The sequence below is a fragment of the Poromitra crassiceps genome (genome assembly GCF_964638095.1).
Source record: "Poromitra crassiceps genome assembly, chromosome: 22".
Classification (NCBI taxonomy): Eukaryota; Metazoa; Chordata; class Actinopteri; order Beryciformes; family Melamphaidae; genus Poromitra; species Poromitra crassiceps.
In genome coordinates this window covers 3,461,275-3,473,790 of record NC_139647.1, presented here as the reverse complement: position 1 = coordinate 3,473,790, position 12,516 = coordinate 3,461,275, and the positions used below count along the sequence as shown (strand labels likewise).

General features: G+C 43.9%; 1 protein-coding gene across 1 annotated transcript in view; it reads right to left on the bottom strand.

The window, feature by feature from the left end:
* Nucleotides 1–7,110, bottom strand: part of wdfy4 (WDFY family member 4) — a gene marked incomplete at its 5' end in the record, with an annotated part of 74,004 nt that extends 66,894 nt beyond the window's left edge. The window contains 4 exons of the mRNA XM_083658246.1: nt 726–803; nt 894–956; nt 4,377–4,640; nt 7,096–7,110. Coding sequence (XP_083514372.1) covers nt 726–803; nt 894–956; nt 4,377–4,640; nt 7,096–7,110 — 420 coding nt within the window. The remainder of the gene's footprint in view (nt 1–725; nt 804–893; nt 957–4,376; nt 4,641–7,095) is intronic.
* Between the last annotated feature and the right edge of the window lie 5,406 nt (nt 7,111–12,516).

The following is a 12,516-nucleotide window of genomic DNA, read 5'->3' as shown; positions in this document are numbered from 1 at the left end:
ACACTTTGTGTCTAAAAGGCAGGGTAAACAAACACAGGTGCAATCAAAACATTAACGAGGGGCCCCCGGCACTGAAACACCTAAACGGACTGGAAGTTGGAAACCCTCATTCATGTTTTGCTCGCACCTGAGTTGACCCGGCCTTTTAGACACAAAAATGGCTGCTGTGAACAAAGGTAAATTAATTTTCAGACAATGTCCAAAGTTGTGAAATCAGCACCTAAATATATTAGATTTAAATTCAACATAGGTGCTAAAGCTATATTTAATATGATCTCCTCCCCCCCAAAAAACATGCCATATCATAATAATGCTAAACTTGGTCACGTGAGATGGGTGCTGGGACGTTTGAGGTCTGTCTTCATGTGCTTCACATTGCGTGCATGGTGCATGGTGAGATGACGCATGGTGAGATGAGTGAAACAATGGAGCCCACATATATAACAAGTGGCTGTGAAGTGCTTTGCCTCATGCACGACACACCATAAATAATAGAGGCCACGGCATACAACATGCTCCTTTCACTTCAGAAGAGGATATGAGATTTCACTGAGTCTGCTGTTCCTGACTGGCCTCCTATGTTCTGCTCAAATCTCTACCAGCAGGTCATGAGAATGATTACGTCTGCAGCTGTAAGCCCCATCGCACTGGCTGTTACACACACAGATCACCGACGGAGTTCACCCTGTGGGGGGCGCACGCACGGGTAGAGGGAGAGAATTCACCATGTGGGGGGTGCACACGGGTAGAGGAAGAGAATTCACCCTGTGAGGGTGCACACGGGTAGAGGAAGAGAATTCACCCTGTGGGGGTGCACACGGGTAGAGGAAGAGAATTCACCATGTGGGGGTGCACACGGGTAGAGGAAGAGAATTCACCATGTGGGGGTGCACACGGGTAGAGGAAGAGAATTCACCCTGTGGGGGGTGCACACGGGTAGAGGAAGAGAATTCACCCTGTGGGGGTGCACACGGGTAGAGGAAGAGAATTCACCATGTGGGGGTGCACACGGGTAGAGGAAGAGAATTCACCCTGTGAGGGCCGCACGGGTAGAGTTAGAGGGGAGGTTACTTCATGACTGTGACGCAGATCAGGCGTGGTGAATCAAGCAAAGCGACGCCTGGAGCGTTGGGATCTGGGAGCGTTTGCTTTTCCACGTGACAGATTCACAGGAGACAAAGCAGAGAGCAGAGGAGAGTGACGGGATCTGCCGAGGGCCAAACAGCTGACTGCTGCCTCGTGCCATGTGGATGACTAAAGGAATGCTGCTTCATGCTGGAACACTTTTGGAGACCCGTGTGGTATTTCATGTCTGTCAGGCATCAATTTAACCTTTTCATCATCAGGCTTATCTAGAACACACATTTTAATTCCCGTTAAACGTCACAATTTATCAATGCTTCTCCAAATGATTGTTTAAATTTCTACTTCTTCTTTTTTGTGTGTGGAAACCATTTACTTCTCCATTCAGGAGTAGAACAGTAAAGCAATAACTAACTGTCTTGATTGATTACTGTAACAAGCGTGAATTTGTAATAGCGGGGACCCCATGTGCAAATTTGCAAAATGCAGGATGGCAGGGGCAGCCCACCCTGCAACCCGCTCCCCTTTACACACACACACACACACACACACACACACACACACACACACACACACACACACACACACACACACACACACACACACACACACTTGACCCCCGTGACAAATTTCAGCCTCCTAGGGTGAAAACTGTGGCCGCCAAAGGGTGGTGAACTTTTGGTGGACCAGCCCAACGACCAGCTGACCGAGCCACCGCCTGACCGACAGAGTGACCTATCCACCTTATTTTTGCCGGCCATTTTGCCTTACGTTAACTATGGGTTCTATTTCCGGTGTAACCAATTTAGATAACCCCCCAGCCCCCGACAAAAAAAACGTCTATGAGGATTTTACCCTTTTACAGCAGAGCCATTCTGCTCTACAGCCGTGTCGTTCGGGTGCTGGGATAACATAATGCATTGTGGGTAGTCGGCTACTAACTGTGGCTAATGTTAGCGGCTAGCTAGCCATGTTACATGGCAGTAAAACGCCACCAAATTGATTTAACTTTTAACCATTTCGAGTAACACACATTTCGAGTTTCCATACGGACCTCCAGCGTTGGTTAGTTGTTTATAACGTAACTATAACTATAACTATAACTTTTATAACGGACTCCAGCTTCCGGTTTATAATTCGGGTCTGCAGCCAGAGTATAACAAAGGAAATGGCAAGCTGCAACAATAAGTCACGTTAAACCGGACCTTGTACCCACGATTCTTTTTTACAGTGGGGCATTCAAAAATAAGGTGGATAGAGCTGCTGGTCTCAGCTAATGAATTGTGCAATATATATATATATTTTAGAACACGGCTCTCTCGAATAGTCGATTCTGATTGGTCAATCAACAATATTCACCGGTCATTATTTCTCGACAACCGACCGCTGCTCTGCCACACCTGGATTAATCAGTTGGTAAGAGCATTTTGTCCGCAGACGCTACTAATTAGGCCAACCAGTTGCAGCTGTGGTGTCTTGTGTGCCAATTACGAATGAAACCGCTTTGTGTTGAAAACGCTATTAACTCATTCAGTGCCAGCCACTTTTGGAGAACGGATGCTCCCAGTGCCAGAGTTTTCAGAGCGTTTTCAGTGATTTCTCGAGGCCCACAGAATATTGTGTGATATTACTATGTAAACACCGAACACGCACAAGAACGAGCTGGCTCTATTGTATCATCAGCAAAAAAAAGTTTATTGATACCATTTTCCGTTCTTTAGTTATGAGCCGGAGAAGATAGGTTGTTTTCAGCGTTTTCAGGCTTTTCAAATTATTAGCTGAGATAATCCGCCTTTTGTGATATGCAGCATTTCAAGCACATTCACTGAGTCTGAAGATAATATTTTCTGATGTAGTGACGTAGTTGTTGTGTGATGCCCTGCGTGCACCACCCCCCTCCCCCCCTCCCCCCGTAAACTCCTCCCCACACTGCACACAGCCTCACGCAACCATTATATTTTCGGAGTGCTGCGTTTGTGTGCTGCTGTCGGCTCTCAGCGCCACAGCAGGGAAGAGCCAACCCGGATTGCTGAATGGTTTGGCGTCAGGGGCTGCTTTCCTGGCTGCTAATCGGGTGGAGAAACTATACAGACAGACAGACAGACAGACAGGGACAGAGGGGCTCAGTTGTGAGCGCGGATTGACTCCTGTTCGGAGCCAATGTCAGCTCCCGCGACAGAGCAAATGGCTCTGGGAGCATGCATCGGTTTGTCTTTGATCCACGGCTTTTAGGCTGTTTCTCGGACCTGTCTCTAATCTGGACTGCACCGAGCAAGCACTGTCGCCACCTAATGAGTCCGTAAAATAGGTTATACACCTCCAATAGCTACTATAGTTGTACAGGAGCTGCGGAAGGCTTTGATCGACGTCCCACCGTCAAAAAACGCATTGGACGTCGAAGGACGTCCGTGGCATTCTACGTCACTATTTAATTGGACGTCGAAGGACGTCCATGGCATTCAATGAGTTAAAAAATCTATTTGAATAATTATTTTTGTCAGATTATTGAATGATTTAGTTGTAGGCCGTGTTCTAAGCGGGATAATGTATACTGAGCCGGTGATTACTGGAAATAATGACCTTCAGGTGAATATTAAGCCCTCCGCTGCGCGTCGGGCTAAATCATTCACCTGTCGGTCATTATTTCCACAGTAATCACCGGCTCAGTATACATTATCCCTTACATAACTCTCTGTCACTTGGAGAAGTAACACAGTGTGAAGAGTAGGGATGTTCATCAGTTATCGAAAATCGATAATTGATCGTTAAGGAATGGAATCGATCATGTGGAATTCTTATCGATTTTGTTATTATTAAAAAAAAAAAAAAAAAAAAATTTCAGACTAGGTTTGGGTGGAATTCATTCCTCCTCGCCCCACTCCATTGCACAGCCGACTAACGTGAGGTGGAGCTTCATATAGTCGCTAGTTTTCTGGCTGGGCACGGGCCTTTGTGCCAACAAAACTGTTTTAAACATGGGGAATTCACACCGGCATGCGCTGGGGACAGCAGAGTGTTGGAGAGGAGACACATTGAAATAAAGAGTTAATTGAGGAGAACACGTTGTCTTTCGTATTTTCTGCCATAGGCATTCATTTTGTAAAAAAATATAAATATACCGTATATATATATATATATATATATATATATTTAAAAAATATTATTATGAATATGATCGATAATCGATAATTGATCGTTAATTTTCCCCGATTTTCGATTATGGAAATTTTTCAAAATGAACATCCCTAGTTTATACCTGTATGTAGACAGGAAGGAATGTGAGCAGTCTATACCTGTATGTAGACAGGAAGGAGTGTGAGCAGGTGCTCCTCCCTCTCCTCCCTCTGCTCTACAGGGACTTGGTCAGGTGGAGGGGATGTGTGTTGTATTTGGAGCTTCTGTAGATGTTCTCGGAGCACCTGTAGGGGCTGAGGGCCCCGTGGTGCCCCAGTGTCTTCCTCTTTCTCTGCCTTCACTTCCACAGAGACAGCCAGCTCCCCTGAAGCACTCAGCTCTCCGGTTTCTCTGTTGATCCTCTCCACATCACCCATCTGCTCCTGGAAGAAAGACAGAGATGGAGAAACACACAAGACGTTTTTTTATCTGTTGGCATCTACAGCATACACTTTTTTATCATCATGTATTTGCCTGGTCAAGACAAATCAGTCAAAGACAAACAGTCGTGTGCTATATTCTCCTCAACCTCTCTGAGGAGATCAGAATGGCATAATCCAGTGGTTCTCAAACTTTTTCATGTCAAGGACCCCTAAACTGACACAAACTAGACCACGGAACCTCCATCTGATAAGATTTTGTCCCAGGGTCCCCCATCTGATAAGATGTTTGCTTTTAGATGTTTTATTACAGAATGTGTATTAACCTGAGAAGCTCATTAGAGAGGTGCAGCCTGTCTGAGCTGAAAGTCTGTGAAGATTCCGCCTGTAGAAACATGACCTTAGGCAAGAGTCCAGAAAATAGATCTTTTTGGGATACATGTCTCTCACTCCCTGCTCTGAGCCTTATCTTCATGTCTCTCACTCCCTGCTCTGAGCCTTATCTTCATGTCTCTCACTCCCTGCTCTGAGCCTTATCTTCATGTCTCTCACTCCCTGCTCTGAGCCTTATCTTCATGTCTCTCACTCCCTGCTCTGAGCCTTATCTTCATGTCTCTCACTCCCTGCTCTGAGCCTTATCTTCATGTATCTCACTCCCTGCTCTGAGCCTTATCTTCATGTCTCTCACTGCCTGCTCTGAGCCTTATCTTCATGTCTCTCACTCCCTGCTCTGAGCCTTATCTTCATGTCTCTCACTCCCTGCTCTGAGCCTTATCTTCATGTCTCTCACTCCCTGCTCTGAGCCTTATCTTCATGTCTCTCACTCCCTGCTCTGAGCCTTATCTTCATGTCTCTCACTCCCTGCTCTGAGCCTTATCTTCATGTCTCTCACTCCCTGCTCTGAGCCTTATCTTCATGTCTCTCACTCCCTGCTCTGAGCCTTATCTTCATGTCTCTCACTCCCTGCTCTGAGCCTTATCTTCAGCCTTGAAAGCACAGGAGTGACTGAGGGATGCTTCTGTGCTACAGTATGCAGCTGTGTACTTTAGAGAGAGAAAGAGAGAGATCTAGCATTGCATTCATTACAATAGTTAAGCTAGTGGTCATAGTTTACATAATGAAAGACTGTGATTAATAATAACAAATAACTAATCGGGGAACAACTAATGAATAATTAAACGTGTGGATTCCTATCACAAAACCCATGACCAAAACAGTCATACATTCTGTCATTGTGTTACTTATAGTTTCACTTATAGTGAAAGTAAATTGTTCCCCTTTTTGCTGGGGACCCCCTGGAATCCCCTCAAGGACCCCTATCATTAGTGTTTAATTAGTTATTAAAGTAACAGTTATTATTTATTACATTAATTAGTGGTTTTGGGAACCACTGGCATTAATCGATGCACACATAGTCAGTAAATCTAAAGTAAATGAAGAAGCAACTGACACAAATGACTGGAACTATCTCAGACTATCTTCTGCAAGTTTAGTCAAGAAAATCAAGTGTAGGAGGCACTCGCATGGATTTGAAAGTTAAAACGCTGAAAGTTAAAAGCTTGTAGCCAGTTAAAAGCTGAATGCTTGGACTTGGATTTTGTTTGTTTTTGTTCATACACATTCAAACCTCACAGCAAACAAGGAACTCTTGTTCTATCAGAACTGATAAATAATCAATCAGACACAGACAAATCATATATGTGTGTTTGCACTTTGGAATATAGCCATTCATTGTAATGTTTATGCACTAGTGGTCCATCTGCCCTGTTGTGTAGTGTAGTGCATTGTGTTGTACTGCTGCCACGTGTGTTTTTGTTTTTACGCATTTACTTTGTATGCGGGAGATGCCAAAGGCAGATTTTAATCTAATTTAATCAAATGTCCGGTCCAACTCTGACTGCCCAAGTTCCATCAGTTCCATTTTGCCCTTTGAAAGCCTGTCACCATAACCCCAAGACTTCTGATATTGTATACCTCTAAGTCCTTCACACGCAACGTTGCTATTAGTATTATCTACTGTTTGTCCCACTTATCTGAGGGACTTTCTGTTTAAAACACACACAGAGACTGAGAGAGAAGTTGGCAGCAGACAGACTCTCAGAACGGGAGGCAGTTTACATTCCATTCTTGTACAAATGCCTGTGAATACTTCCTTTGACGTTTCCTACTGTGACAACCTTGTGTGTGTGTGTGTGTGTGTGTGTGTGTGTGTGTGTGTGTGTGATTGAAGCATTCAAGCTAACTCCTTCCTTGTGCCAACACACACACACACACACACACACACACACACACACACACACACACCTCTTTGTGCGTTACAGTGACACAGAGTAAAGCACACACAAGACATATCGATGTGAAAACCACACAATCAAAGGTAATTACTGTAGCGTCAATAATACGCCTCCCAAAATAAACGCCCTGGGAACACACAGATTGTGCGTGTTGTTGTACCTACTTGTGTGAAGGCCATCTGGGAACACTAGGAGGGCGCTGTCTGTCAACTGGGTTGTTGTATTGTCAGTTGTCTTGTTCCTCATTCTCTGGTCAATAAAGACAAGCTGATACCCACCAAGAAGACATGTGCAGACCTGTCTCTAAAACCACCCAGCCGCCCTGCTGCACTAATCTGCAGCATTAAGCAGACTGAACTTTGAACAAGGAGAGCAATTATGACATCAGCTGGCCCAGGTCATGTGCCTTCTTGTTCTTTACTTCCTTTGGAAAAAATCAGAAGTGAAAAACTGTGGTTGGTCTGGTTGGATGGGGCCCTCCTCCTCCTCCTCCACGGCTCGCCTCGGACTCCGATGGCTTTTTATAGTTGTGTCACGTACGTTAGAAGGCTGACATCTTGTGAATCATAGTGACATTACAATACCTCATCATGATTCACCACAGCTGTCACAGTAACTAATAATATCTTTGCATTTAACTTCAGCTGCTTTCATTGTAAATCCTTTTATAGGCTTAATAATGATAATGACTATAGTGTCCGTGTTTCTGCATGTTAGGGTTTGTTGGTTTGCCCGGGCCTGTAGTGGTATCCATACAGTGAGACTATTGAGGGACATTAACGTTACAATAATAATAGAAATGCATGCACGAGTGAACAGTGCCACCTTGTGGGTCATAAAGGTACAGCAGGGAAATTGGACATAATATTAGCAGCCACATATTGTGCAAATAAAATAAATAAAATTACAGCCTTTTAATGCATTGAAGAGCAATTAGTTTGCTAACGTTAAATCCCGTCAAAAGCAGTCTTCCCCCTAGTGCCGACAGGAACCTTGGGAGTTTGAGTATTTCATGACATGCTTTGCTTCCCAGGTGCGCTCGTGCCATTCCTGCGCTGGATTTGATGATTTGATCACTGTGCCGCGCCGTCCGTATCCGCGTGACTCATATAGTATGAATGCAATGTTGTTTGCTCGCCGCGTGCAAGTGGTGCTGCACCATGATAGTGAGAAAGATCATCAAACACACCCTGCTGTAAATTCGGCACAGGCTGTGGAAAGACTGCTTTTAAACGGTTGTTTCACGCAGCAGGAATATCATTTTCGCCGCCTAAACTACTGGCTTCCATAGGGATATAACGCTATCGGACGTCGACGGACGGGTAGGAGAGCGTTTTGAGGAGAGCGAACTACTGTCTCAAAAGCGATTTAATTTAATTAACCCAGTTTCTCCTCGGGAAGAGCCTGGTGACACGAGGTTAGCTCAATGTGTCACCCTGTTTTGACCAGTTGCTTCCCGACGGTGTCAACTCACCTTTGTAAGCTTGACAGTCTGGTGCAATGGATACACTTCCCTTCCGTCTCGAGCCTCCAGATGAACTCACATATCTCTTTTCGGCAATATAGATTTCTGGGGTGTCCATTTCACAACATGGAGGAGGGGGCAAATGTACTCACTGTGAAATAAACCAACCATGCCTGTCATAACCTGTCATAACGTGACTGCCTCTATATTACTGAGTCTGGAGTTCTTCTCTTTAAACAGCGTGTGCGGTTAACAAAATGTTGAATGTTGTTGTCGAGTTGAACCGTCTTCTTTTAATGGCCTGGCTAAGTAAAAACTGGGTGAAATATTGACCTGCTGCAGTCGGTCGGTAAGGTAGCCTAAACAATAACAACACGCTTTTTCGCCTCTTCTTCCCCAGAAGACCAGTCATTGTTCTCTCCTTCAATAACCTACCACTTTTTAAGTGAGTGTTGTTGTTTTTGTATAACACAAACTATTGCCTTCTTGTTGTGATATCATCACAAGTGATTCATTGAGCTGCGCGAGACCACGTGTTTTGACCGACGCGCTGAGATACATCTAATTGCAGCGCCGCAGAGCCAGCTGGCTACGCCTCTTGACACGGTCTGGCTACGCCTCTTGACACGATCTGGCTACGCCTCTTGACACGGTCTGGTATACACATCACCCTTCAAAATAAAATACTCGTTATTTTTCTCTTGATTTAAAGAATTACAAGAACAATTATGCTTTCTATCTTCCACACTGAGCGTAGTTAGGCTCGTTTTCAACTCACCCAACACATTTTGTTTTTCATACTGTATATTTTATGGATTTGGAAAATGTTTCTAAATCATTTTTAAAGGTTGTAGACAGAGTAGAGTTTTGCTATACAGTATTTACATTTCTGTATAAAATATTTGGTCAAAATAATTACATTGTTCATTAAAAATAATTTTTTTTTACCTTCAATGAATATTCAAAATTTGACAGTTCCAAGTATAAATGGTGGTAGTGCATCAATGCTATATTTAATCCATAAATAAAAATAAATAATATAAAAATAAATAAATACATACATACATAAATACAAAATAAATGAATAAATAAAAATAAATAAATAATAGGCTACAAAAAATAAAAAATAAAAATACATAGCTAAAAAAAAAATCAATAAAGTCTCTGCCTTTATACACTGTTCTCAAACTTTTTCATGTCAAGGTCCCCTAAACTAAAACAAATTAGACCACATGGACCCTCATTCGATCATATTTGATCAGGGTCCCCCATCTGATATTAGATGTTTTATTAGGAGATAGTGTGTGGCACCCATGGCCAACATTCTGTCATTGTCAACACAAAAACAGCCCTATATTGCAGCAGACAGACAGACAGACAGACGGGGATCACAGACAAAGCTGTCTGTAGCAGGGCTGAGCAAGTGGACCTGGCTGAAATATCAGTTCTGGAATGAAGGTGAGTAACGTTATTTCGGTATGTTTTATGTTTGTCATTTTTATGTTGTCCTCTCCATGTGGCCATGCTTGCAAACTTATATCAGCTATAACAGATGTGTATGTTACATTAATGTGCTTTCAACAGGTAGACAGACAGTCAATATCCTACTTTCCGACTTTCTGTCTGTCTGCTCGACTGTCTCACTGTCTGCCTGTCTACCTGACTGACTGTTGTCAGACTGACTGCCTGTCTACCTGTCTGTCTGTCTGCCTGACTGTCTCACTGTCTGCCTGTCTACCTGACTGACTGATGTCTGTCTGTCACTGACTGACTGACTGTCTGTCAGACTGTCTACCTGACTGACTGACTGACCGACCGTCTGTCTGTCTAATTGTCTGCCTGACTGTCTCACTGTCTGCCTGTCTATCAGACTGACTGCCTGTCTACCTGACTGTCTGTCTACCTGACTGACCGTCTGTCTGTCTCACTGTCTGCCTGACTCTCTCACTGTCTGCCTGTCTACCTGACTGACTGTCTCACTGTCTGCCTGACTGTCTGCCTGTCCCACTGTCCTGTCCCACTGTCTGCCTGTCTACCTGACTGACTGATGTCTGTCTGCCACTGACTGACTGACTGACTGACTGTCACACTGGATGTTATGGTCTTCGTCACCAGTGTCCGGGCCGGCCTCCTGAAAGGTTCCGCCTGTGTCGTTGGTGTAGAGGGCGTACAACAGGTGTAGAGGGCATCCGGGAGGCAGGGCCGAAGGGTGGAGCAACCCTGGACGATGGCCCGGACACCAACGACACAGGCGGAACCTTTCAGGAGGCCGGCCCGGACACTGGTGACGAAGACCATGACGTGGCTGGGCGGTGCAGAAAGCTGGCGACTAAGGATGGGCAAAAACAAAAGGGGTCAGACGTCACAGCCCTAAAAGAGGCCTTGATTGTCATGCCTGGCCTAATGTCAAATTCAAAGCAACAAAGCTATACACTAAATTACATAACATCCAGTGTGACAGTCAGTCAGTCAGTCAGTCAGTGGCAGACAGACATCAGTCAGTCAGGTAGACAGGCAGACAGTGAAACACACAGTCAGTTCAGACACTGACAGACAGTGGGACAGGCAGACAGTCAGGCAGACAGTGAGACAGTCAGTCAGGTAGACAGGCAGACAGTGAGAGAGTCAGGCAGACAGTGAGACAGACAGACGGTCAGTCAGGTAGACAGACAGTCAGGTAGACAGGCAGTCAGTCTGATAGACAGGCAGACAGTGAGACAGTCAGGCAGACAATTAGACAGACAGACGGTCGGTCAGTCAGTCAGTCAGGTAGACAGTCTGACAGTGAGACAGTCGAGCAGACAGACAGAAAGTCGGAAAGTAGGATATTGACTGTCTGTCTACCTGTTGAAAGCACATTAATGTAACATACACATCTGTTATAGCTGATATAAGTTTGCAAGCATGGCCACATGGAGAGGACAACATAAAAATGACAAACATAAAACATACCGAAATAACGTTACTCACCTTCATTCCAGAACTGATATTTCAGCCAGGTCCACTTGCTCAGCCCTGCTACAGACAGCTTTGTCTGTGATCCCCGTCTGTCTGTCTGTCTGTCTGTCTGTCTGTCTGTCTGTCTGCTGCAATATAGGGCTGTTTTTGTGTTGACAATGACAGAATGTTGGCCATGGGTGCCACACACTATCTCCTAATAAAACATCTAATATCAGATGGGGGACCCTGATCAAACATGATCGAATGAGGGTCCATGTGGTCTAATTTGTTTTAGTTTAGGGGACCTTGACATGAAAAAGTTTGAGAACAGTGTATAAAGGCAGAGACCTTATTGATTTTTTTTTAGCTATGTATTTTTATTTTTTATTTTTTGTAGCCTATTATTTATTTATTTTTATTTATTCATTTATTTTGTATTTATGTATGTATTTATTTATTTATTTTTATATTATTTATTTTTATTTATGGATTAAATATAGCATTGATGCACTACCACCATTTATACTTGAAACTGTCAAATTTTGAATATTCATTGAAGGTAAAAAAAATTAATTTTTAATGAACAATGTAATTATTTTGACCAAATATTTTATACAGAAATGTAAATACTGTATAGCAAAACTCTACTCTGTCCACAAACTTTAAAAATGATTTAGAAACATTTTCCAAATCCATAAAATATACAGTATGAAAAACAAAATGTGTTGGGTGAGTTGAAAACGAGCCTAACTACGCTCAGTGTGGAAGATAGAAAGCATAATTGTTCTTGTAATTCTTTAAATCAAGAGAAAAATAACGAGTATTTTATTTTGAAGGGTGATGTGTATACCGGACCGTGTCAAGAGTCGTAGCCAGATCGTGTCAAGAGGCGTAGCCAGACCGTGTCAAGAGGCGTAGCCAGCTGGCTCTGCGGGGCTGCAATTAGATGATGTTGGACGCGCTTGACGTCCGGGCTCACGTGGGCAGGCTGGGAGCCAATCACGTGCTCAGGGCGTGGTCTTGTCTCGATCAGATAACAATGGAGGATCCCGTTACTTTGCAAGCGGAAAATGATCGCCCTTATCACTTTACCTTATGATGTTGCAGCAGCGGCGCCGCTTCCTCTCAACTGTTGATTTGTTTCTCCCGGTGGAAATATTAGTACAGGGCCGCTGTTTGT